At 38.2% G+C, this 26,538-nt stretch overlaps 2 protein-coding genes across 3 annotated transcripts; one reads left to right on the plus strand and one right to left on the minus strand.

The window, feature by feature from the left end:
- Positions 1–1,506: 1,506 nt before the first annotated feature.
- Positions 1,507–6,551, plus strand: psmc5 (proteasome 26S subunit, ATPase 5). The gene is made up of 11 exons (XM_032574742.1): positions 1,507–1,629; positions 2,720–2,791; positions 2,878–2,947; positions 3,032–3,129; positions 3,209–3,265; positions 3,338–3,568; positions 4,235–4,361; positions 4,452–4,642; positions 5,400–5,498; positions 5,577–5,687; positions 6,306–6,551. Exons 1-11 carry the CDS (start codon positions 1,606–1,608, stop codon positions 6,444–6,446), a joined length of 1,221 nt encoding a protein of 406 aa, XP_032430633.1. The 5' UTR covers positions 1,507–1,605; the 3' UTR covers positions 6,447–6,551.
- A 788-nt stretch (positions 6,552–7,339) lies between these two features.
- On the minus strand, positions 7,340–26,232 carry LOC116727355 (MAGUK p55 subfamily member 3-like). Of its 2 annotated transcripts, XM_032574744.1 has the most exons (20): positions 25,981–26,232; positions 20,298–20,439; positions 19,999–20,117; positions 18,459–18,536; positions 18,256–18,336; positions 17,207–17,344; positions 17,012–17,093; positions 16,564–16,649; positions 15,770–15,844; positions 15,273–15,469; positions 15,135–15,199; positions 14,252–14,269; positions 13,235–13,276; positions 11,145–11,210; positions 10,809–10,967; positions 9,695–9,775; positions 9,486–9,579; positions 9,175–9,283; positions 8,362–8,481; positions 7,340–8,262 (listed from the first exon to the last, which is right to left on the minus strand). In XM_032574744.1, the coding sequence occupies exons 2-20, from the start codon at positions 20,320–20,322 to the stop codon at positions 8,083–8,085; spliced, it is 1,815 nt and encodes a 604-aa protein (XP_032430635.1). In that variant the 5' UTR covers positions 20,323–20,439; positions 25,981–26,232; the 3' UTR covers positions 7,340–8,082. The 2 variants fall into 2 exon arrangements, with proteins under 2 accessions (XP_032430635.1, XP_032430636.1); XM_032574745.1 differs by lacking the exon at positions 11,145–11,210.
- Between the last annotated feature and the right edge of the window lie 306 nt (positions 26,233–26,538).

The raw sequence follows: 26,538 nt of genomic DNA on the forward strand, positions 1-26,538 counted from the left end.
GGGCTCGGGTTGTTCTGCAGGGCTGCCGTTTCAACAGGTATATCTGGTTTTACTCAAACACTACCACTCCTCAACTACAAGCCAAGATAAATACAACCTCCCTTTCTGAGTTTCGGCTTGCAAATTGACACCGGTTTACAGTGGTGGTTCTCACATTTAACGGCTCACTGGGCATACCCAATCCCAAAGAAGCTTAGTTGGCAAAAAATATAAAAATCTAATCAGAATCATGAACTAACAACATTGATCTGTTAGGAATTGGTCTAGATTGATAATACCAAGGAAGCGTTGCATGCTCTTTTTGTGGGTTTTACAAGTGGACTAAAGGTTTCATGAACTGAATTTTCAAAATTAGGTCTGACCAAAGTATTTTAGACTGAACTCTTCAAAAAAAGTCATTTTACACTGAATCGTATACCAGCTTCAGTGTCACTAGCCACTTGATATACACAGATAAATTCTTAGTATTTAGTGTCCAGACCATAGTGGTTGTTCATTTGCATTGACTGGCAATAGTATACTAATATGTGGTGCAACTGATATTTTTGTGGAAATCCCAAAGGTATATAATCCCTCATGAAAAACCACCACTACCAGTTTATCAGGTTTTAAAGCAAATATGGACAACCTTTTCCTCCCACTCAATGTTTTATTGATTTTCTTTTTATCCATTTAAATATCAGATAAGTTTTGCTATTAATGTGGTGTGAGGAATTGCTGCACCATGTATGGGTTAAGCTCAGTGGTTGGATTTAGTTACCTTTAATATTGCTAAAATAGTTTGTTAAAGCACATGCTGTATTTTTAAAAATTTATCCAACACTTCTCATGAGAGTAGTGCAGAAAATTACTTTTAGGATTAGTTTCACTACACCTTTTTACTACACTAAAGCTACTTCAGTGAAATTTCTGGATACTCTCCAGTGAGTAAATTTGTTAAATGAAGAACTAAGAAATTTTACCCAAAACCGCATGAGATATATTTTAGATAAATCTACAGTTTATGTAAAATGTGAGCAGACTTTCTATAAAAAAAAAAAAAACTTCTCTTTTATCCGCAGAGCCTACTGTGCCATTTGGAGGTCAAGTGAATTTAAGGTAAACACTTGTAACTGCAAGAACTGTTCTAAAGTATGTACATTACCTATAGTCAGACGTTTTACATGGTAAAATATGATTTGGAAAAGTGCTTAAAATAGTGTTATTATTTTTTTTATTTCAGTCTTTAAAATTTGCACATATCTTGTTTTATTTTTTGCCTCTGTAGTGAAATCCTTTTAAACATTAAATCAGTCGTTCTGACCAGGTGCTCAGTACTTCAGTAGCCATTTTACCAAATACTTTTTTGCTTGAGTAATTTCTTAGGCAGCTACTTGACTAAAATATGTTGAGGTGTTGCTACTTTTACTTGAATACGGCTGGGTACTGAACTTCTGAGTACTTTGTATAAAAAGTTTGGGAACCATTCGGTTAAACGAAGAAACAGTAGTTCCGTTTTATAACTTGAACTGCAGGGGGCGATCTAAGTTATTTACTGCAAATTCACATTGAAGAAGAAGCTCACCGGAAATACGACTGCGCTGAAGCGGACGCCGAAATTTCAAGATGGAGGTAGACGGAACCGATCAAGTAGGTGTAATTTTCTGTCGTTTTGTTGATTTTAATCATAAAAAGAGTAGGAAAATTATATTGTAGCGCTTTTTGGTGAATAATTACTTTCGACCTGTTGTGTTGTGTCAGGTATTGGGAGCGTTAGTTAAAAAACCTAAGGGATATTTTTATTGAAAACAATGAATGTGTTGTGCAGGTTTGCTGTCTCATTGTAGCCGAGCCTGCTAAAGAGCTGTAGGCTCGCTGTCAACTTTAGGCTTCGTTAACATTAACTTTGCTTCCTGTACCGAATGTAAACAACTTCTTCACAATTGTAGCGTGTGTTTTTACATTTAAGATGAATTGTGTTTTTATAAGCAACCAAGTTTTTGGTTTATCACCTTTTAACCAAACGTTTACTCGGGTATTAGCTCATGCTAACAAATGTTAATCAGAGTTAAAAGAAAATAATTTCACCCTGGAGTCACTGAAATTTGTGTTTATGTGTACATTTCAGTTGGGTATTGATACTCTCCACACTTTAGGTTTGTTACTTTTACAAACAAGTGCTTTTAAAGTGCAGGGATCCATCAGTTTTCATCGATATCAGAATTAGCTCTATTGGCCAAGATTTGGTGCCCAAGGAATTTGACTTCGACTTCAAGCATACATTGCATTAATACGTAGACGAAATAAAATAAAAGCTAAGAGGAACAATATGTATCCATTTTTTATATAGCGAAAAAAGGACAGCGTAAAATAGAGCAAATATTGTTCTATAATCATTTTACTTCATATTGGAGTGTAAGATGTTCAACATATTTCCACCATTTAAAAAAGCCATTTTAAGGTTTAGGTAATTTCGTTCTTTGTTTTTTTTCCTTACCCGACTTTTTCTGGTTTCATTAAGACCATGAATGTAACCGAAAAACTTATAGAAAACTTTTTAGTATTTTGATCATCCCCTGTTGTTTTTAGTCTCCCTTTTTTTAAAAAATTGTTTTCATGCTTGTAAGATACAATAATATAAGCCTGACCCCATTCCACTCTAAATGTACAGTAAATAATTGTTCAGAGGCAAAATCCTGCTGTATAAGAAATGCATTTAAGGTCACTTCTCCTCTGCCAGATGGAGACAGGGGAGTTTAAAGGTGGGTCAGGTCTCCGGCAGTACTACTTATCGAAGATAGAAGAGCTACAGGTGAGCATGATATGCAAAGTTAGTGAGAACTCCTTCTGCTAAAGGGTCAGTGCTTCATTTCTGTTGTTGTCTTTCTCTCATAACAGCTGACGGTGAACGATAAGAGCCAGAATCTGAGACGTCTGCAGGCGCAAAGGAATGAACTCAATGCCAAAGGTAGATTTTTACTTTTTAACATATTGTTTTTAAAAAGCTCACAGGGTTTGGATATTAACATGTTTACATGTTTTTGCCCGTCAGTGCGTCTGCTCCGTGAGGAGCTGCAGCTGCTGCAGGAGCAGGGATCCTACGTGGGGGAAGTGGTTCGGGTTATGGACAAAAAGAAAGTGCTGGTGAAGGTATGCAGTGCTGCGGGTCTGAACTGCAGCTTAATGCTTTCTCTGCAGTTTTATCTGACTTCTTCCTTTGTCCGCATAGGTACATCCTGAGGGGAAATTTGTTGTGGACGTGGACAAGAACATTGACATCAATGATGTAAGTATTATAGCCGATCAGTTTCAGGAGAACACATTTTCAGGTTTTATGTTAATGTCACTTTTCCACCAGGTAACTCCAAATTGCCGCGTGGCTTTGCGTAACGACAGCTATACCCTACACAAGATCCTGCCCAACAAAGTGGACCCTCTGGTTTCCCTGATGATGGTGGAGAAGGTTCCGGACTCCACCTATGAAATGATTGGTGGGCTGGACAAACAGATCAAGGAGATCAAAGAAGTCATAGAGCTGCCGGTGAAGCACCCAGAGCTGTTTGAGGCTTTGGGAATCGCACAGCCAAAGGTGGGTGAAAGTTAATGAATGCTTTTATTTTTGGGTGTTTTACAGTCAGTTTGGAGACCAGTAGGGCTGAGCAAGTTTTCTGATTTTAATCAACTTTTTTTTTTTTTTTAGTTTTCTTTTCTAAAAAAGAAATGACAAATGCCTAAAATATTTTCAAAAAGTGGGTTTTATTTTAGTGGTACAACGGAGTAGTAAGATCAGGCTACAAGAATTTTTGTTTAATTACAGGAATGTAGTTTCAAAGTCCTGTTACTGATAATCATTTGATTCTGATGTGTTAAAAGATGAAGTATTTCTATCAGGTATTATCTGTAAAAGTGATGCTGTGTAACTTTACAAGATGCTCAACATTCCACATTTAAATTTTTTGTTTGATTTTCAGAAAGTTACTGCTTCATTCTCCTAATGTTACAACTTTATTCTTGTAATTAAAAAAATATATAATAGCTTCGAAGTCCAAATAAGTTGAAGCTGTGAAGGTTGCTTATCACAGAAGATGGCTGCCTTGGTTGTTCTTACATCACTCTGAACCATGGAAACACAGATAGTGGTGCATCAGTGGAAAGAAAAAATCCAGATTCTCCAAAAATTAAATCTTAAAATGCCAGAAATTGGATTAATTGATTCATTGCCGCAGTAGTCAGCAAAGTTTCTTGTTCGTTGCAGGGTGTGCTGCTGTATGGACCACCAGGAACTGGGAAGACTCTGCTAGCCAGAGCGGTAGCCCACCACACTGACTGCACCTTCATCAGGGTCTCCGGCTCTGAACTGGTCCAGAAATTCATCGGAGAGGGTGACTTCCCATCTTCACATCTCTTATCAATCCTGCAGCCAAGTTCCTGAAACGTCTCCTAACTCTGTAATGTCTCCGGTTCCGTCCCAGGCGCTCGCATGGTGCGTGAGCTGTTCGTTATGGCGAGGGAACACGCCCCCTCCATCATTTTCATGGACGAGATCGACTCCATCGGCTCGTCCCGCCTGGAGGGCGGCTCGGGTGGAGACAGCGAGGTGCAGAGGACGATGCTGGAGCTGCTCAACCAGCTGGACGGGTTCGAGGCCACTAAAAACATCAAGGTGACGCAGATCGGTTCGGTTCCATGACTAAAGGTTTAACGACTGTACAGTGAAGTGTCCTGCACCATAAGTAAGAAACCCACGCTAAAGTAGTTATAATGGCATATGTAATCAGTTTAAAATAGAAAAGTTTTTGAAAATTATAAAATTCCCCCATAACAGCTGCAACTAATTTTCTGATATCTATATCACTTTTACAATTTTATGGCAGGTATAGTAAAAATTTTCCCACTGTATTAAGATTTTCCCTTTATCTTCTGAAGAAAAACAAACTGTAAGGACTGGCATTCATAAAAATGTGAAATTAGACCATTACAAATGCAAATTGACCACTGCAGTTATATACTTGGCCTTCTAGATTTGCTTTTCCTGCCATCAGTGTCCAAAGTGTTTGAGATGCTAAAGGTCAAACAGCATCGGGGACATTCTGAGAACAAAGAGCCAAGAAAATGTCATCATTGCAACATCAGAAATATCACACATATCAGATTAAAGTATTACTTTAATAATCTAACTTTTTTGTCAAACACACAAGGCAAAACGAGAGGATCCTTATATGGATAAGAATAAGTCTCTTTTTTTATTTTACAGTAATAACTTCCACACCGAAGAGTGTTTTACTTGAACCTGTTAGAACTGATGTATTCCCTGATCTGTAAAATCTGATCTCAGGTCACATTTCAGAAAATAGACGTTCTGCTTGGAGATGACAAACAGTCCCTCGTTAGAGAAAAGCTGACGTGCCGTTACTTTTCAGGTCATCATGGCCACCAACCGTATCGACATCTTGGACTCGGCTCTGCTCAGGCCAGGAAGGATCGACAGAAAGATCGAGTTCCCTCCTCCTAACGAAGAGGTTCCTATCACTACATTTTCTTAAAAAAGGAAGTTTATTTTATTTGCTTAAAAGTGTTAACACTTCTGCGTGTAACAGGCCCGTCTGGACATCCTGAAGATCCACTCCAGGAAAATGAATCTCACTCGGGGCATCAACCTGAGGAAGATCGCAGAGCTCATGCCGGGAGCCTCCGGAGCCGAGGTCAAGGTGGGGATTACGCCTGTTAATCTGAAGAATTTAGCATCTGGATGAGCAGGAACACAACTAAATCTGGTTCAGGGCTGAAACGATTAATTGATTCTTGAAATAATCGTCAACTAATTTAATAGATAATTAATCGTTAGCTGGAATATAGACTAAAAAAACAATTTACTGAAAGAGCAACATACTGAGAGCAGTAATTCAGCCAAAACTGTACAAAACGTTTCGGTAAGATTAAAAATAAACAGTATTAGCTTCACCTCCTTAAAAAAATCCTATCAAGGACCTTTGGTTATCCTAGTAATTGGTTAATGAAAAAATTAATCAGTCATAGACTGTATCGATGTTCAATCAAGCATTACACATATTGATGTTTAAAGTATTTCTTTTAGCTACAAATTCATCCTTTGCTGCAAATTATCAAACGTTCACTAAAGAAATGCTATGTTATTGCATTTTAGGTTATTAAATATTTATTTGCAGTTTTTAATGCATTTTCAATACTGTATAAAAAGTCTCTACAGGTTAAATTTAAAAAAATCAGCAGAATTTGGCAATTTGTTTTTATCCGATTAATGGTCAGAATAATCGATTAGTACATAATCTGGGTGTTTTTGGTTTTAGGGCGTCTGCACAGAGGCAGGGATGTACGCTCTGAGGGAACGGAGAGTTCACGTCACGCAGGAGGACTTTGAGATGGCCGTGGCGAAGGTGATGCAGAAAGACAGCGAGAAGAACATGTCTATCAAGAAGCTGTGGAAGTAAAAGAAAAAAAAAAGTGTGGAGTTCCTGCACATGTTGCAAATACATATGTACATTTTCCTTTCTTTGTTTGTATGAGTCCAGAATTAAATAGTTTCCCTGGTGATATTTGATTAGTTTTTTTCTTTTTATTCCAAATATTTAATAAACCAAACTTGACATTTGTCCAGCAGGGCAGATTTATTCTGTCAGCTCACAGGTTGCAACAGTTTCCTGTGTGAATTCAACACAATCATTATGGCACTTCACAGTATAGCTGCTATTAAAACAGGTCTTCTATTACTGACCACAACAGATCTGTGACATTGACTGAAACATGCCTGAGTTAGCTGTTATTCTACCGCTGTACTTTAGATATACAGTATGTACATCAGCACTGCTTCACTACAACAGTCTCACCTGCAACCCGGCAGCCTCTGCAGACTTTATTTGCAATAACGACACAAAGAAAGTTTCCTTAACTGTAACAACAGGCATAGGAAAATAAGTACACCCTTGCTGCTTTCAGAGGATTTTACAAAGATAAATTAGTCATCTATATGTGGAATCTTTGCTAAATAATAAATCATTTTTCCTCATCTCCAGGTGTGTTTTAACACCCTTATGGAAGGGTATCGGCAATATGTTAAGTTATTCCCTCATCAAAAACGCATGCAGCTCTGTAAAAAATTTAAGAGACCACTTAAAATGATCACTTTCTCTGATTTTGCTTTTTATAGGTATATGTTTGAGTAAAATGAAGATTGTTCTTTTATTCTATGAACTACTGACATGTCTCTAAAATTCAAAACAAATATATAGTATTGCAGAAAATGAGAAATGGTCAAAAAAGATGCAGTGCTTTCAGACCTCACATAATGCAAAGAGAACAAGTTCATATTCATTTAGAAACAACACTAATGTTTTAACTCAGGAAGAGTAAAGAAATCAATATTTGGTGGAATAGCCATGAGGTTTCCAATGCAGTTCAGTGCAGTGGGCTCTTAATTTTTTCCAGAGCTTTATGTTGCCTTGATTCTTTCATTTGCATGTATCAGAAATCACTGAGACTCCCATGGCAACCATTCAGCTGTGCAAAACATCTAGATGGACCTAGCCCCGCCTTCGAGACCCAGCTCCTCCTCAGAGCTGAGGCTCTCAAGCTTCTGCTTCACAGAGCAGCTCATTCAGCTCCTTCAGACTAGCCAGCAGCAATTAGCAAACACCTCAGGTGGAACTGCTGAGCTTATTATATGAGCTACTGCTAAATGCAGTGCTGGTAAAAATGTTAAAGGGTTAATAGAGGAGCCATGTTGTGATGATTTCCTGAAGGTGGAGTTTTAGAAAGAGCAGGAGTTTTAATAATTTTACTTCATTAAATTACAAAGTCATACAGCATTTTTATATCAGAAGTTAACATAGTTACTTGACGGTGCTATAAAACGGCACTAAGTGGAAAACGTCTGCTGGCCCTTTAAGAATCTGCCAAAACAGGGTGTACTTATTTTTCCTGTGACTGTATCAACTATCAGAAACATTTTTCTGTTTTTCATGGCGGTCCTTCTCTAAGTGTGGAATGGTTGCATGGCAGTAAACATTTGACCCCCCACAGCGGTGGGTCCTTGCACAGTGGTCTCCGTTTATCAGGAAGTTGATTAGGCTAACGCCTCACCCAGCACACAGGAACCCACTGCGGCTCTGTCTGCACCCTCTCCAGCGCCACCTGGAGCTCCACTAAGGCACTCACTGGGTCCTCCTTCACCAACACGTAATCCACCCAATGGCCGTAGCACTCGTCCATCTTCTCTGCAGACTGCTTCATTTCCTGGAGGTCCTCCTCCTGGCGACAACCGGACAATTACTTTCACTCACCAAACATCACCAGTAATAAAAATCCGTATGCTGCTTTTCGTGTGCGTGTTGTCGCCGTGTGAGTTACCGTGATCCCGCCGCTGAGAGAGGAAGAGGAGCCGAAGTGTTTTCTTTGACTGTCGGGGAAGCGAGGCGTCACGAAGATGATGTATGGTTTGAACTCGGCCGTTCGCAGAGTCTTCAGGGCCTGAATGATGTGGAAACATTCATCACAATGCAGCTAAACCACCTACCAGGATACATTACAGTCATTTATAATTAAAAATGTACCTTAAACTGAGATGTAATTTAACAACCAGTACTTTGATACACAAAAAAACCATCAAGATAACAACAGTGTGTTTAAATATAATTTTATCAGTCAATTCAAATCAGGTTCTATCTGTTTACTGCCAAATTGCATCAGTCAGCCCCTCCAGTTTCTTGTGAATTATCATGGAAATTCATGTAAAAATCAACAAAACCCTGCACTTTCTTTGATTGTGAGTTTATTGTAGATTTTTCACAAAAATGGAGGAAAATAATGGCACTGATTAATGTTTTCTTACTTCTACTAAACAGCTACCTCAGCCTCTCTTAATGTTGAGTTATAATCCATAATGATGTGGTGACTAATAAAAAGTCGCAAACATTTCTAAAGTACTACCACAAATACTTTTCTAGTGCAAAATAAAAAAAAATCACAGAAACAATCGCAAAATTCTGGATGGACTCAACAGATGTTCAATATTATTTAATTTTAAGGATTTATTTATATTTCAACAGTTCAATAGACTTTATCAGTACATTCTGGCCCTTTAAGAACATCCAAGGTCTTGATTTGGCCCAAAAGGAAGATGGGTTTGTCATCCCTGCTGTAGATGATGACAGTCATGCTCACCTCTGGCTGCACATCCACTAAACAGACTTTGTTCTGACTCAGAACTTTATGAATGGACTCCAAGCTGGTGCCGTACAGATTCTCTTTATACTCGCCATATTCAATAAACCTGAAGAACAAAACATAATTTCTCAGAAATTAGTTTCTGAGAACTAATTTCTCAGAACTTAGAACTAATTCTAAGTTCTGAGAAATTAGAAATTAGTTCTAATTTCTCAGAACTAATTTCTAAGTTTTTGTTTTTTTTGTTAAAAAACAAAAATGGTCGTTTTGTTAAAACTTTCTATTTATAAAACCGTTTGTTTACTCACTTCCCATTCTGGATGTCGACCTCAAAAGCTGCCCTGCTGATGAAGTGATACTCCACTCCTTCTCTCTCGTGAGTCTTTCTGGCTCGGGTCGTGTCTTCAGGTCAAGGTTCAAACAACCACCAGGCCAGATGAAATGGAGATAAACACATGTTATTGAATATAGTGGCTGCATCAGCTAAATTATGCATTTTATGCACAGGAATACTTACGGGGAACAGCCAGACCAAACCATCGAGGATTATCTGCTATCACCTTCTGTTTTAGCTCCGTGACCCGAGCTCCTAGCGAACCTGTGGCCCCGAAAATGATTAGTTTAAACATATTTTTAAAAATGGAACCCTATAATTTCCATCAAATCTGATATTGGAAATTTTATTGATTTTTCTGTCATTTTTAACCTTTCCATGTACAAGTCAAAAAGGAAAAGATAGCACTTTATTTGAAGGCATATGCATAAGATTGACATGACAAGAGTCTTTATAAATGTTTACCACTGCTGTCGTGAATATCATTCGTTAAATAATGACAATTTTAATACAAAGTTGCATTAAACGTTGATTAATAGTGTCAACTTTGCATTATTTGGTAAATAATGAAACTTTTAATGCGAAGTTCAATTAAACAAGCATTAAAAGTCCAATAAAAGTGTCAACTTTGCATTAAATAAATAATCTAATAATGATTTATTTAATAATAATGACAATTTTAATGAAAAGATGCACTAAAAGATTAATTAAAAGACCATTAAAAGTGCCAACTTTGCATTATTTGGTAAATAATGAAACTTTTAATGCAAAGTTCAATTAAACATGCATTAAAAATCCAATAAAAGTGTCAATTTTGCAGTACGAGTGTCATTATTTACCAAATGCATGTCAGTCATATGCAAATCCCTTCAAATAAAGTGTTACCAAAGAAACACACAAAAAAAACAAGACAAAACAAATACAGAAATAGATTTTAAAAAGTAAATTCCTGTCAATGGCAAGAAGAGCAAAAAAAAAAGTGTAGACGGAGCACCGCTTTCACTTTGTTATTCATAAAGTATCATCAAAATCAAAGCAGCATAATCTTTCCCGCATATTTTTCTAATATATCTCCAAGGAATTCCAACTAAAAGAAAACATAAACCTTATATTTGTTTAGCCTGATTTTAACACATTTTCATTTAAAGACTGAAAAACACACTTTTGACAACAGTAATTTAAATCTGTTTTTTAAAATAAATCCTTCTCTCTTAAGTCCTAACTAGTTTCTTTCATTTCTGCTGCCACAGCAAATGTTTTCTTTGAAAATATATCAGTTTTTTAACAGCGTACCTACCTATCAGTACAATAAGGCGGGGCTTTTCTCCAGGGCGTGGCAAATATTGCGTAACTTCCTCATAGATCCGGAAGTCCGTCCGATGGCCGTCTGGCGTTTGGGTCTCTGCCGGTGAACCCTGTCGATCTTTTTTCAGCCTGAAACTTCGGCGTAAACTGGCTGCGGTCGAGACATACAGAAACAGACTTGTTGTTTTTCCAGAAAATAGAAGAGATTCAGCAAAATGCAACAATTCCTTAAATATAAACTCTCTTTTTTTTATCTAAACATATGTCAAAAGCATGATTAGAACTGTGTTACAGCACAGCAAACACCGTAGGAAACCAGTAAGAGTACCTGAGTAAAATTCCCATGAGAAAGCATGGCCACAGAAGGCAGGAGCTGCCTTACTCTTGGGAGAAACTACAGCGTCATATTAGACATTTATTTCACCAGTTTCAGTCACCAACACAATGGAAGCTATGAAGCCATGCAGGCTGCGTCCGCCTTTGGAAAAAAACCAGCAGTTGGAGCTAGCCAATGAGAAGCCATGATGGCCCACTGTGACACTGTGAGAAGCTTGGTGAGACAAAAACCCTAATATATTCCAACAATCCTGCTTGTTAGAATAAATTAGCTCAAAAAGGCGTTTCAAAGAAACAGAAGGCACAATAAGCCATTCAGATACTTCCTATGATGTCAGAGATTCATTTAAAATGTGTACATTTACTAATAATCTGTATGCTGCAGTAATAGATTATTACTGTTTTTGGAAACAGAGAAAAGATGAACCGGATATCAAGCACTTAAAGACATTCAGCCAGCCGTGTGTTAGTGATAATCAAAACTGTTCTAAATCAACGTAAACTTTAAAATCCAGTTTAACTCTAAATGCAACAGAAACAAAACTAAATAGGATAAGACGTAAACTGGAGAAGGAAACACTTAAACACATTTACACAAGTACTTTGTGTAAATACTGATTCATTCCCAATATTTACATAGAAATATTCAGCTTTTCTCTGCTCAAGCACATCGGTTTAGATACATTTCTTCAACTGAATTAGATAGTTGTTTATCCTCCATATTAGAGCAGAAGATTTAGATGAAACTGTTTTGTTGTTGTATTTTGTTGTTTTTTCCCCCTATGTAATAAAAACAAATTAGTTTAAGTTTAATATTTTGGAGAAGGAAGTCATTTTACTTTGAATTAATCAAGTTGCAAAAATTTCAAAGACTAATTTACAAAGGAAAACACTACGATGTAGATATTATGTGATAAGCTATAAAAGCTCCATCCTGGTAATTTTCACACCTAACTGTTCATGCTCCAACGAACTAACAAAAAATGTATTTATTTAGCAAAGAATAAATCAGCAAGCAGTCACTTGAATTATTATTATTTTGGGGATTTGCTTATTTGTTTTTTTTAAAAAAAAAAAACAAGAAAAAAAACTAAATGCTACTTTCTAAAGTAACACATCAAAAGTATTACTATGTTTGCCAGCAGGGGGAGACAAATCACGCAGTTTTTACACATATTTGACGTAAATATACCCGGTGAGTATCAATGTGCATATAAAATTTTGAGGATACCTCATTTAAAAACTTATTAGAAGTGACACTGATACTCATTTCTTTATGAGGGTGTAGTAGTTAGTTCACTGTTTGGCCCATTTCCTTTTAATTTTATTCTTTTAAGAAATTAAATTATTTAGTAGTTCTTGTCGTGAAGTGATGGCAACAGTTTAATTAACTTTTCCAAAAAAGTTCACAGTGAAAGTTAAACCATCACAGAAAGAGAAACTCATCTGAAAACCAAATGTTTCTATCGTTAAAAGTGGAAGTAAAAGATTTTGTGTCCTAGTTACTTACAATAATGACTTCAATCTAAAGATTAATGTGCAATTTAACAAGCAAAAGAAGTAAAATAACTTATTTACCAATCTAACACACAATGTTAGAGTTAGTGACAAAATGCATTATTCATTACTTTGTTTTATATCATCAAGTCTCAATAACTATGTTTAAACTGTGATTTAATATCCTTAAAAACTTTTTAACCAAGCAGGAAAGTTCAGCTTTTTAAAGAAGCAGAATTAACAGTTTTATCTACTGAATTTAAAGGAAAAGATGGTAATTTTTCTCCTAACCTAAAAAATGTAACTCATCCCAGCATATTTGTTCAGAACAGTTTTCTTTAGAAAGCTGAGCACCTTGGAAACTAAGAGACAGCTCACAAATATCAAAGGAAATTTTTACATTTCTTTAAATAAATGAATATTTAAAGAAAAAACAACAACTTTAATATGTAAGGAGCAGAAAAAACACACACACAAACACCTACATTAACACTTTAGCAACAATAGCCTGCAGCCTCTAAAATAAAGCATGAATTAGCGCACAGGCTAAGCCAACATGATGTTTAAGGCGGCGTGCTTCCTCACCTACATCCTTTCCATTCAGAGCACTTTTACTGTCACAGTCTTCTGTGGGACAACAAGCAGGGAGAAAACGGGGTGAGAACAGGGAGGGGATGCTGCAGAGGAGACTCACAGCAGGCGCAGTACAGTTACAGTCAGGAGAGGCGTGGTATAAACAAAGCAAAAACCAACGTTTTAAAGCAAATTCATGATCCTGTATGAAGGAAGGACTAAAACTGAATCCGAATGTTTCTAAGTTTCAGGCAAAACACTTGGGAGAATTTCAGAACGATATTAAGGCATGAAAATATGGTTTCACCGAGGCGTCAAACACAAAAACAACAAAGAAGAAAAAATATTCAGAGAAGTATAAACACTTTTACATCTCCTCTGAAAAGCAGTTTTTAGATAAAAACAATAAAAAAACTTTTCACTGCTGTGTCTGAGCAGAGATGTTTGGTAGCTAGTTACATTTATTAAATTACAGTTACTTGAATAACTTTATGTAAAAAAAACATAACTTTTATTGCTGCACTTTTTACTTTCACTTGAGTAATTTTATTATGACGTATCTCTACTCTTACTTGACTAAATTTTCTACCTACTGAATGAAAAACAAACATGTTTAAATCAAAATTCATCAGACACAGACCTGCAGTTTTTATTAAAGTTTCATGAGTTTTTTATTGAAAGAAACTGATTTGAAATCTTTTTCTTTTGCCTGATTTTGTTACTTCTTTAAATTATTGTCATTTTCATCCTTAAAATACCAACATTTCCACTTAACTTTATATTTTGGTCAGTCTGATCATGTAAATTTTAAATATTAAATGATTGATAATTTGATCAGTTTCTCAGTACTTCAGTAGATGCTTTACCAAATACCTTTTACTCTAATTGAGTAAAAATAAGTAGTGCTACTCTTACTTGAGTACAGTTTTTGGTTACTCTGTTGGGTTGTATTTGTGTTTAACGCCTCAGGTCGGCTGTTTCTGTCTAAAGATGGTTCATGTTTTCTAACATGACGGTTTCTGAACGTACCTTTCTCTGTCCGATCATCTGAGGTTGGCAAAGTGAGAGCAACACAAAGCATGATTGCAGCAAAACGTTAATACCAATGTTCTCGGGCTTCTACTGTACATATTACAATGTTTTTCTCAAATTCACAACCATTTTTAAAGTGTCATATTTCTGCTTTTCTGTACCTATATTATCAGGGAGGTTTGGACCTGGATAACTGAGGTCTGGTGAGAAGTTTAGATGCATTTATGATCACTCAATGCTGTTAAGTTTGGGCCTGTAAAATTATAATCCAATGTTTTTCCCAGAATCCGATAATTAAAGAAAACACAACAGGGGAAAAATTAAAAACAAACCAGAACTCCTTTATAGGCGTAGTCCAGATATAAATGGTGGTGAAAGAAACAAACAAAAAAAATAAAAGAACAAAGGAAGAAAGAAGAAAACAAGGAAAGAAAAAGGAAGGAAGGTAGAAGCAATGTAGGAGAAAATGGAAAAAGAAAGGAAAGAACAAAAAACAAGGAAAGAGAGAAAGAATGACTCAAGGAAAGATGGAACTCAGGACAAGAAGAAAAATGCAGGTTAAACGGGAAGAAAGAAGAAAGAAAGGAAGGACATGAGGTTGGAAGGACACATTAAATTTAAATCTATATTCACCAGAGTCATGCGACATGACTGAAAAATGTCTAGTTTGGTAATTTGATTCTAAGAATAGATTTGTTTTTATTTCATGTTATTTTTAAATTAAATCTTTAATTATTTCAGAGATTAAGCTCAACTTTTTAAATAATCTCTTTTTCTGCGTATCTTCCATAGATTGGATTTCATCTACATTTGATGTCATGTACAGTTGCAGGTCATATGCAGAGATTTTGATGAGTTTTCAGAGGTAAGTAACTCTTACATGTTGGAGCTTTGGGAGACAGAGGAGCAGGAAGGGAATTCATCTTCATTCTGTATCTCAGACGCCTGGAACCAGATCCATAATGTTTCCATTACAAAAGAGACGATACACACAATAATGTCAAAAGAGTAATTTTACCTCTCCTGAAACTGAATGGAGGGGATGAGGGCAGCACGCAGGTTGCAGTCGCCCACTTTCTTGGCTTGCCACCAGGTGGCGTCCTCCTGGCTGACGACCTGCAGGACATCCCCTCTCTTGAAAGGAAGTCCCGCCTCTTGACACGGCGTTGCCTTGTCCTCAAACGGTGTGTAGTCAAACAGAGCACGCAGGTAGACCTTCAGGTCAGGAAGCGAAAATTACTAAATATTTATTTAGTCCAGTGGACAAAACAATGAAGAGTTTAAAAAATAAATACAGGCACAGAACAAGATGGATGGATAAACAGAAATAAACAAATGAGAGAAGGATGAATAATTAATGGATAGACAGAAGGATGGATGGATGATGCAACAGATGTATGGATGTATTCTGGATGGATGAACAGATGGATGGATGAGTGGATGGACAGATGGGTGCATGAATAATTAAATGGATGGATGGATGGAAGGATGATTAAATGGATGGATGAAATTTACTCTGCTCTCCTTCAGTCGATCTTCTTCAGCAACAGCTGGGATGATTTTCAGAGTGATGGAGCCCTGAGACTGAGACTGAGGAGACACCAGCAGAGAAACATGGTCACCATCATCATCATCACCATCATCATCATCATCATCACCATAATCATTATCATGATGATGATCATCACCACCATCATCATCACCATCATCATCACCACCATCATAACCACCATCATCATCATCACCATCATCATCACCACCATCATCATTATCACCACCATCATCATCACCACCATCATCATCATCATCACCTCCATCATCACCCTCATAACCACAATCATCATCATCACCATCATCACCATCATAACCACCATCACCATCATCACCGTCATCACCACCATCATCATCATCACCACCATCATCATCACCACCATCATCATCACCACCATCATCACCATCACAACCACCATCATCATCACCACCATCATCATCATCATCACCTCCATCATCACCCTCATAACCACCATCATCATCATCACCATCATCACCATCATAACCACCATCATCATCATCACCACCATCATCACCATCACAACCACCATCATCATCACCACCATCATCACCATCACCACCGTCATCATCATCACCACCATCATCATCACCATCATCACCACCATCATCACCATCATCATCACCACCATCATCATCATCACCACCACCATCATCATCACCACCATCATCACCATCATAACCACCATCATCATCATCATCATCATCATTCTGAATGCCAACAGTTGTTCGGTGTTTACCAGGATCTGGCTGATCTCATCAGGCCTTTTGTGAGTGATCAGGTTTCCGTTCACCTCTCGCAGTTCATCTCCTACATGGACCAGACCTGAAAGCAGACGTGTTTCAAATCGCAGGCAGAAAAATACTGGAGCTATTTCCCACTGGCGACAAGTCAACAACATCCCCACGGCGAAGGCCAGTCGCTTATAATCTGGAAATATGCAATTTTGTGGCCATAATCTCAAGGATTTGATGCCCGCTGACAGTTCAATGGGTCGCAGAGTTTAATCTCCTCACATGTAGCAGCTCTGATGACATAAACTTCTAACGTATAAGAGAAAGATTACTGTAGTTTCCTCTATAGAAGCTTCAGGATTATTTACATATAGCTCCTTCCTGCTGCTGTCCTGCTGAATGTTCATTTGATTCCTAAAAGAACAGAAAGATTTAGCGATTCACAGGCCTCACCGCTGCGGTCAGCCGCCCCTCCCCGCATGATTCTGGCCACGATTACAGCTCCGGTGGCCTCGTCTCTCCGAATGGTTGCTCCCTTGTGAAAAAGAAAAGAAAAAATAAATAAAAAAATAACAAAAACAAAAATGAACGTTCAACTGGAGCTTGGGTTTTCTCTGGTCAAGGTAAGCATTTAAAGTCAACCCTCACCAGAGGCTCTTTGTTCTTAACCAGACGGACGATCTTCACAGACTCTTCCTCAAAGTCATCGTCCAAATCTTCTGGCAACGGGGGAAGAACCGGGTCAAATTTCTTCTGGGCAACAATGTCGTGAGCTGACAGCACCGCCTGCATGAGCCAACAGATAAAACAGATGCATTAAAGTAAACCGAGAACACAAGAGTTCGCTCACGGAGGCAGCAAGTTGGAGAAACTCTCAACTTCTGTTCAGACTTGTTTTTAGCTGAGGTTATACGTTTGGACAATTATTCCCTCTGGTTTTAGATACTGTGCGTATGGAAAGATTATTGGTCTGTTTTTTTTTTCTACGGTTTTGTTGGGTCTAGTGGCCTCCATCCGAAAGTAGCTCTACAGGAAACAGGGCAACGAGAGAGGGGGAAGACATGCGGCAAATGCTGCCAGGCCGGGAACCAAACCCGCGACCACCGCCACAAGGCCCCAACACGCAGGCCGGGGCGCGCCATGCCCCGTGCCACCACAGCACCCGGTCTTTTTTTTTTTTTTATTTCTGCAAAACTGTAGCAACAAGATCTTGTTATTACAACTGGGAGCAGTTGATTAGCATCTCAAAAGCTCAAATAATACATGAACTAAAAGCCCCAAATCCCAAAGGAGTTAAAAACGGAGAATTTAAACAGTCATACAGAACATGTTGCTGTGAAATATTGTCTCTGTGTTCTGGAAACTAAGCTGTTAGCACGTCAGCAACTGTCTTCAGTCAGAGGCCTCTTTATATTCGCTGCGAGACTGACTGCTACCACAGCATCACCATGCACAACTTTTTCAAGATACAACAACATCTAATTTCTCTGGGATAAATAAAGCATTTTTTTAAATTGAAAAAGGCAAAAATATTATCCAATGTTGAGGAAAAGTTGAGGGAAAAACCAAGAGATTCATTTTTACGTTCATCTTCTATTCCCCAAAAGAAAACCACTAAGCTGAATGTCATTATTAAAGGGGAATAGACTGAACATTCAGTTTTTTAAAAGCTAGTTTTAGAGTAAATGGGAATCTACCTTCAGGTGAGGTGTGTTCAGCAAAAGGAGCAGCTCTTGCTCGTCATCCTGCAGCGGCCCACTCTGAAGTTCTTCTGCCAGCTAATGAGCCAAAATCACACTTATTTCTTTTATAGATCACTCTATGAGATATTAGTGTCACACAAAGAGAAATGAACAGTTCAATTTAAGGAATGTTCGGAGGGAAACTTCACTGCACATACATCCTCTGCCAGACAGGAGGCGCTGTGTAGGACCGGAGTGGGGCTGTACTTCTCATACAGCTTTAACCGCTCGTGGATCTGCAGGGACATAAGAGAAACTAAATAGATGTATGAGAGATGATGAATATTAATGAAACTTCTTTTTTAAGAAATCATAAACTTAAAAGCTAGTGATACCCCAATATATTTTTCTCTGCCTGTCGATCTCCCGCTCCCTTCTTCCCCCATTCGTGAGCAAGATCCCGAGATACTTGAACTCCTCCACTTGGGGAAGGACACCCCCCCGACCCGGAGAAGGCACTCTACCCTTTTCCGGCTCAAGACCATGGCCTCGGATTTGGAAGCACTGATCCTCATCCCGGCTGCGAACCGCTCCAGCGAGAGCTGCAGATCACGGCCTGATGAAGCCAATAGGACCACATAATCCGCAAAAAGCAGAGATGAGATCCTAAGGCCACCAAATCGGATCCCCTCAACACCTTGGCTGCGCCTAGAAATTCTGTCCATGAAAGTAATGAACAGAATCGGTGACAAAGGGCAGCCCTGGCGGAGTCCAACTCTCATTGGAAACGAGCCCGACTTACTGCCGGCAATGCAGACCAGACTCTGACACCGGTCACACAGGGACCTGACAGCCCGTATCAAAGGGCCCGGTACCCCATACTCCTGGAGAACCCCCCACAGGGCTCCCCGAGGAACACGGTCGAATGCCTTCTCCAAGTCCACAAAACACATGTAGACCGTTTGGGCGAACTCCCATGCACCCTCCAGGACCCTGGAGGGTGCATGCTGAGGGTGTAGAGCTGGTCCAGTGTTCCACGACCAGGACGAAAACCACACTGCTCTTCCTGAATCCGAGGTTCGACTATCCGACGGACCCTCCTCTCCAGGACCCCTGAATAGGTCTTTCCAGGGAGGCTTAAGAGTGTGACCCCTCTATAATTGGAGCACACCCCCCGGTCCCCCTTTTTGAACAGGGGGACCATCACCCCAGTCTGCCAATCCAGGGGAACTGCCCCCGATGTCCATGCGATATTGCAGAGTCGCGTCAGCCAACACAACCCTACAACATCCAGAGCCTTAAGGAACTCCGGGCGGATCTCATCCACCCCCGGGGCCTTGCCACCGAGGAGCTTTTTAACCATCTCGGCGACCTCAACCCCAGAGATTGGGGACAAGGAAATAAATAATACTGCACAGTTTTTAAAAATATCCTATTGTGTTTAAAAGAAATGGGCAAATGAGGAGAGTAATTTAAAAAAAACAAAAAAAACACGAATGCTTATTTGTGAACAAAACAACAAATTATTTACAACAAATTAGATAACTGTGCATTCAATATTTTTATATATATTAAATAACAACAACTTAGTTGCTACTTTTAATAATATTTATGGAAACAGACAGGTTGTGGATTTTATTAATTAGTTAATGGTTGGCAGATTTTTTGTTGTTGTTGAATTGATGGATTCAAACATTAGGCGCAAAAAAAGGTTCATAAATTACATTTTGTACATCTAATATTAAGAATCTGCTCCACCTTCATGAGGTAACCGATGCCTTTCTCACTGAAGACGTCTCTGAGGAAGACCAGGTCCTCCTTGTGGTTGGCATCAGGGTGGAGCTGAGATGTGAGGATGGCCAGAGTCTCATGCAGCCCTGCAAATACAAATAATAAATAAAAAAATAATCATACCATTATTTGCATCCTTGTTTTATTCCTTCACAATCCAGTTTTTAAATAACTGGCAACTGACCATCGTATAACATCTGGCTTTTCGTAAGCACATAAACAGCATCGAACGTGAACAAATATGGAGGACATTTATTTCACTCTACCTGTATTTGCAGAAACGATGGGCATGGCTTCAACCCTTCAGTGGAGGATGAGGAGATGGAGAGAACGAGGAGGGGAAAGGAAGGAAAGCTGATTGGCTCTTCTGTTTTCTTCTTATCCTCACGTGTGGGGAGTCACACACAACTACAGGAAAAAAAACTAACATATTTATAGTCAGTAAAGGTAAATCAAAGTTGTATGCTCTGACAATTAAAACCTTTTTACGCATGACATTACAGAGGGCAGAGCTCTGATTGTAATTTCTAATTAAAAAGCCATTAAATGTAAGATGAAGGAGAGAGTGGCGTCGTTCTGATGGTGATCAAAGGATTCATTCATGCTGAAGCTTTGCTGTAATTATTACCTGCTCTTTTTACTGAGGCATGAAGCTAATCTCAAACTGCTGCACTGGAGAACTGTGAGGTCAAATAAAACTGGCCAATTTAGCCTGGAATGATACCATCACTCATCATCCCACCAATATTAATGTGTTAATATTTGTCATTCTTGGTTAAGAGCTGCGTTTGTGCTGCTTTTGTTTTGAAGATATTAATGAAAGTCTAAAGGTCAAAGGTTCAACCGGCCCCTCTACATTACCTAAATGAAACAAAATTAATGTTAGACGTATGTCCTATGTTTGTGCAGGAAAATTGTAGCGCACCAAATTTGGTGTCAATCATCAGTGGAACATTGTGCTGCAAGAAAATAAGCCATACCATTGGCCATAGAGGTATATGGCCATAGAGGCCATATACCTCTATGGTATATGGCCATAGAGGTATATGGCCATATACCATATATATGGCCATATATATAGGTACGGTAAGTGTGTTACCTTAACTCAAAATAGAAAGCTACTATTAGAAAGCTAATAGTAGCTTTCTATTTTTGTTTGCACTGCATAAAGAGACAAAAAACAACTTTTGGCTGCTCAGTTTGATATGATTTCATAAATGTGGGAGCCACGGACTGAAGTTCTCTGACCTCCAGAAACTTTTATTAATATCTTAAAATGACAGCAGCACAAATGAATTTTTGTGCTCCACAAACCAGCACAAATGTAGCACAAATTGGCATGTGGCTATTCTCTAATAATGCGTTTCTGTAAATGCTGCGATGCTTCTCGAACATTGTGCTGCAAGAAAATAAGCAATATCAGTGTTTACAGTGGTAAATATGTCTGTATGCAACAAAAAGTGACAAAGACAAACTTTTATCTGCTTCTCGTCAACCCTATTATTTTGCACAGCTGTGCCTGAACTAATCCTCATGCAGTATGGTGAAAGACTTATGTCGCCACTGTGATTACAAGCCATCTGTGTGAAACTGCTCAGCTGAGTCATGACCTTTAACCTCAGTCAAAAACTGAGCCTTAAACCAGGCATCAATAATAATAATCCTCCCAGACTGATTCAGTCTAACGCCGCTGGATGCGTTCATGTTTCAACTTTAGCTCAACTTCACTCATTATGTGTTTATTGAGCTGAATGTGCAGAGCTACAGCAGAGAAATAAAACTGTTGTTTTTTTAACACATTAAAGTGTTCTGTTACGGTTTTAGAAAATATACTTAAAATGTAGAAAATCTCAGTTCAGATAAATTTGGGAAATCTGAATTCTTGACTCCATTTTAAAAGCTGGTTAAATACAATGCAGATATTAAGAAGTGAATGATTATCTTCTGCTTAACTGACTGTCTTTTCTTTAGCTTTAATCTTTGATACGACAATATTAAAGATTAAAGATTACGTTACGACATGATGTATTTTAATTGGCAAATATGTATTTGTTTCAGCAAACTCAACAGACCAGAAACCGTATTTCAACGTAGTAAATAAAAACTTGTCAGAGTTGGCATGATTTAGTGATATTATTTTTTAAAATACTATTTATAGCTTGGCTTGTTCTCAGAACCAAAACGAACGAACAATTCTCCTTCTCAACAACCTTTTGAAGAACCTTGAATAATTCGGGTTACATTTAATTTCCCTCTGGGATTAATAAAGTATTTTTTAATTAATTTCAATTTGAATTCTTACTTGGCACTAAACATGGATCCACCAAGAATACCTATGAAGGAACACTAAGATGCTGTGCACTGCAGGTCTGACCTTGCAGGGTCTCACATCTTTTCCTTGGTTAAGAGAACGATAAATGTTGGCCATAACCTGACTAACTAACTAGCTAATAGTGGCTTTCTATTTTTGTTTGCACTGCATAAAGAGAAAAGCAAAAAGGCTTTAATATAAATACTAGTAATGCAAAAATGGTTCTTACAGCAATATTATAAAGAATATTCAATATATGACATTATTTTAGTTGCAGTTGGAATAATTTTCTGTTTTAATTGAAAGCAAATATCATATTCTGCTTTTTCGGCTGAGATTTTGGTGTCAGCACCTGGATGCTCAGGGTTATTACACCAAGAGAATCAGGCTTTTGCCTACTTAGCACATTCGAGTTTTCTATGTTTGTCCCTGAGAGTCGACAATCCGACTCTCTCCAATCACAAGCTGTCAGCGACAGCTTAACCCAACCATCATTCTGGTGTTTCTCTCACTCATTAACTCGAGTTACTTATGGTTTCCACGGACCATATGGTGCTTTTATCTAACCTCTAGGATTTAGACGACAGAGCGCGCAGTGAGAGCATGAATGAAGATTTCGATGGAACTAAAGCAGAAGGAAGTGTCAGTAGTGATGCAGAGAAATTGTCAATAAAGAGACAAAAACTACAAACTGCATGAGGCGGAGTGTATACTTGGTAAATCAGCTTACGTTAATGTGGATCACACATGTTGTTAAACGAGAAACCGGCCAAATCTCCAAATATTGTGTACAGATATTTTAACCAAATGTCTCTCTCCCCTCGGCTTGAACGTAAACATGCGCGCACGCCACCTGCCTGTCAGATTCATTCGCTGCTGAACGGGTCCCGAGAGGAAGACAAAGGGGAGGCCAGGTCGCCAATATGCTGCAGATGCCATCTGGCCATCATTGTGTGTGTGTGTGTGTGTGAAGCCTAGCCACCGTTTATGATGCCACCCACAAAATACATCTGACATATTTGCATTTGACCGATTATATTCCCATATATTCTGCAGAGCGCAAATCTCCAGATGCAGATTATGTTAATCTAAAACGGGGTGTCAAACTCGTTTTCATTTTGGGTCACATTAAGATCACGAATATTCTTAAAGGGCCAGTTGTGCCAAAATGTATCGATAAACCCGATAAACAAATGGTTAGAACCGTCTCTGCATTTGATAAGTTCATTTTCACATTGCTCAGTCCCTCCAGGATTTCATTTTATTTTGTAATGTTTTGCAATAAATTGCTCATTTAAAAATATTACCAAGAACTTTTACGATATTTCCACTTATGTATGACATTAAATGTGACTTTTTATTACTGGAAAAAAATCAATCACAGACTAGAACTTGACATAAGTAAAGAAGAGGCAGAAGTGGAGGAGTACAATATACTGCCACCTACAGGTGGGAGTTGGCATCACTTCAAATTTTCAGTAAACTCCCAATTATGAATTGGCACAAAAAATGCCGCAATTTGTTGATTTTGTGTGAATTTCCACATCGCAGTAAAACTGGAAGCATTGACTAATGTAATTTGGCAGTAAACAGATAAAAGCCACTTTGAGTTGATTAATAAAACAATATTTAAGCACACAATTGTTATCTTTATGGTTCTATTTATGCTTAAGTCTGGAGTCTAAAGGGCCACTTAAAAAGGTACGGTGGGCCGGATTTGGCCCCCAGACCTTGTGTTTGACACCTGTGATCTAAAAAGAAATTCATTTCCATCTAATTATTAGCAAAAACAAGCTTCTCTTACCAAATTATTGTAAATGTCTCACCAAATGTAATCTTACAAGTATAAAATCAAGATTTGAAACCAAGCCCAAATATGAAATTATAATCTGCATTGTTATTTCGATATCATACGATTATGTGAGATGTTGAGACTGCTTAGATAAAACACCAGACAGAAACTGAAATGTTTGTGCAGAGGAGGTCAGGAGGCAGACGGCTCTTAAGAAGCTTATAAGAAAATCACTTGAAAACACCTTCAGCACGCCCCCATTTGAGAAGCAGCCGGATGGAGGATCAGGCCGGCCTGAGCGCTCGCTGCTGGAATAAAAGCTGCCTTTGTGTCTGAGGGAACGACCCCAAGGTTTCAGAGTCTAACTCACAAAACACTCCAAAAGCCTGCAGGCAAAATCTTTTTATCTTTCATGTCAGAGTAGAAATTTTATACAGAAGTCGATGCTGAAGAGGTTTGATTCAAGGATGATGGGAAAGTGGCAATAACACAGTGTAACAATATCCAGTGGAAAGCTAGAAGACGACACAGACGGGTGGGATACAAGGCTATAAATCTCAAATGAGATTTATAAAGAGCTTTATTTGTAAGATGTTATAGTTTGTTACCAATAAACTTTGGCCAAATCATAAAACAATGCAATATGTTTATAATTTTTTTTGATTAATTTGGTCATATTTTAAGAGGTTGCCCCTTGCAGCAATTGTTGCATCATTTTAAGTCTTAAAGTCATTTTTTGTTAATCTGCAGTATTTGGCAACTTGTTACTGTATTTTACTCCCCTATTCTAACATGCTTTTGTGTATATTATCTGTATATTTGTGGCTGTTCACCACCACCCCACAATTTTGCCACTTTTTTCTTATTTCCTGTGTATTTACATTTATTTTGTCCAATAAATGACTATGTGGGGCCTCTATCAGTGTAGTTCTTTTCTGTATTCTGCTATCTGTTGCTGATGTTTTGAATATTTAAGACAAGGGAAGTTCACCTGTAGCAGCATTCATAAACAGGGTATGCTAAGAACTTTAAATAAAAATTAAGGAACGAAAGGTACAGAAAATTGCATAAAAACCAATTAGTAAAATAATTACAACAAAACAGGAAAGGCTACAGTAACCAAAAGTGTTTTTAGTGCTGATTTAAGAGACATTATTTCGCTCTGCAATCTGAGCTAGGAGGAGCAAACATATATTGAATGGAAGTGAGCCGAGAATGACGCTTTGTGGAACCCCATGTGCAATTTGTTACTACCAAAAGGTAAAAAAGTATTCATCTTTGCATTAGCGCAGGACATTCCTTGCATTTGTTTACTTTACTTACACTGATTGCAAAATATCGTGCTTCAGGTATAAAGTATATATTTCCATTAGGATAAAGACTTTATTATTTTTATTATAACCAACACAGTTACAGAATCATAAAAATGCCTTTAGGACTTCTGTGTGTTCACTTACTGCTAATTAAAATCACTAATTTCTTCAATTCCCTCAACAAATCTCTTTATGTGTCTACAAAGAGCAAATAAAGCCATAAAATTACTTTTTGTGGTTTTATGAGATGGACTGGAGCTGGCTATCATTCAACCCCAGGTAGTAGTCCACACCCCTCATTTACATGCAACCCAGTCAGTCACACGTTTATCCTTCACACATGTGCTGTCAAACCTGCAACATTTAAGAGTTTCTCAAAGCTTTTTTTTAAAAAAAAGCATATTCTTTCAGCGCTGTTTAGTCTCAGACCCCTGCGATGTGTATTTCTACATCGCTCATTCAGTCTCAGACTAATAAATAAGGGCTAAAAAAGCGTGCAGAGGTGAGTGAGCGCATATTGAAAGCATCCTTACCTTGTTGAGGCTCCTCTCAGCGTGCGGTCCTCTCTCCGTCCGTCTTTGTTTCCACTCGACAGCCCGGCAGCTATAAATTCAAACCAACCTTTGTTTTGTTTATTTATTTCCTTATTCTCAGGTTCTGTCTGTCTAGTCCGCAGCTGAGTGGCACACATTAGGTTTTATTTCCCCGCTCCTTCCTGTCTATCTAAATGAGCCGCCGCTTCCCCCCGATGCCACTTCGCTCTCGCCTTGTCTCCTGCTGCCTTCCGGGACGCCTCGTAAATTCCATGCTCAGGGGTTTTTCAGCGGGTTCTTTCTTTATAATTACTGTTTTCGTAAAAAATAAGTGAGTAGAAATCCACCTGTGGTTATTCCGATGTATTGTTTCGTCTAAATTTTTACTGAAATCCTTATAGGTGACAAAAAGATGTGCACAGTTAATCTCTTTCCTATATGTGACATAAGCAATATCCTAAGCAATATCTGCTTTAAAAGAACCTGCTAAAATGTGATGTGACTTGTTTTGTAGAGGTTTGGTTACCATGATCACACCCAAATCATCAATGATTAATA

Source organism: Xiphophorus hellerii, chromosome 10 (assembly GCF_003331165.1).
Source record: "Xiphophorus hellerii strain 12219 chromosome 10, Xiphophorus_hellerii-4.1, whole genome shotgun sequence".
NCBI lineage: Eukaryota > Metazoa > Chordata > Actinopteri > Cyprinodontiformes > Poeciliidae > Xiphophorus > Xiphophorus hellerii.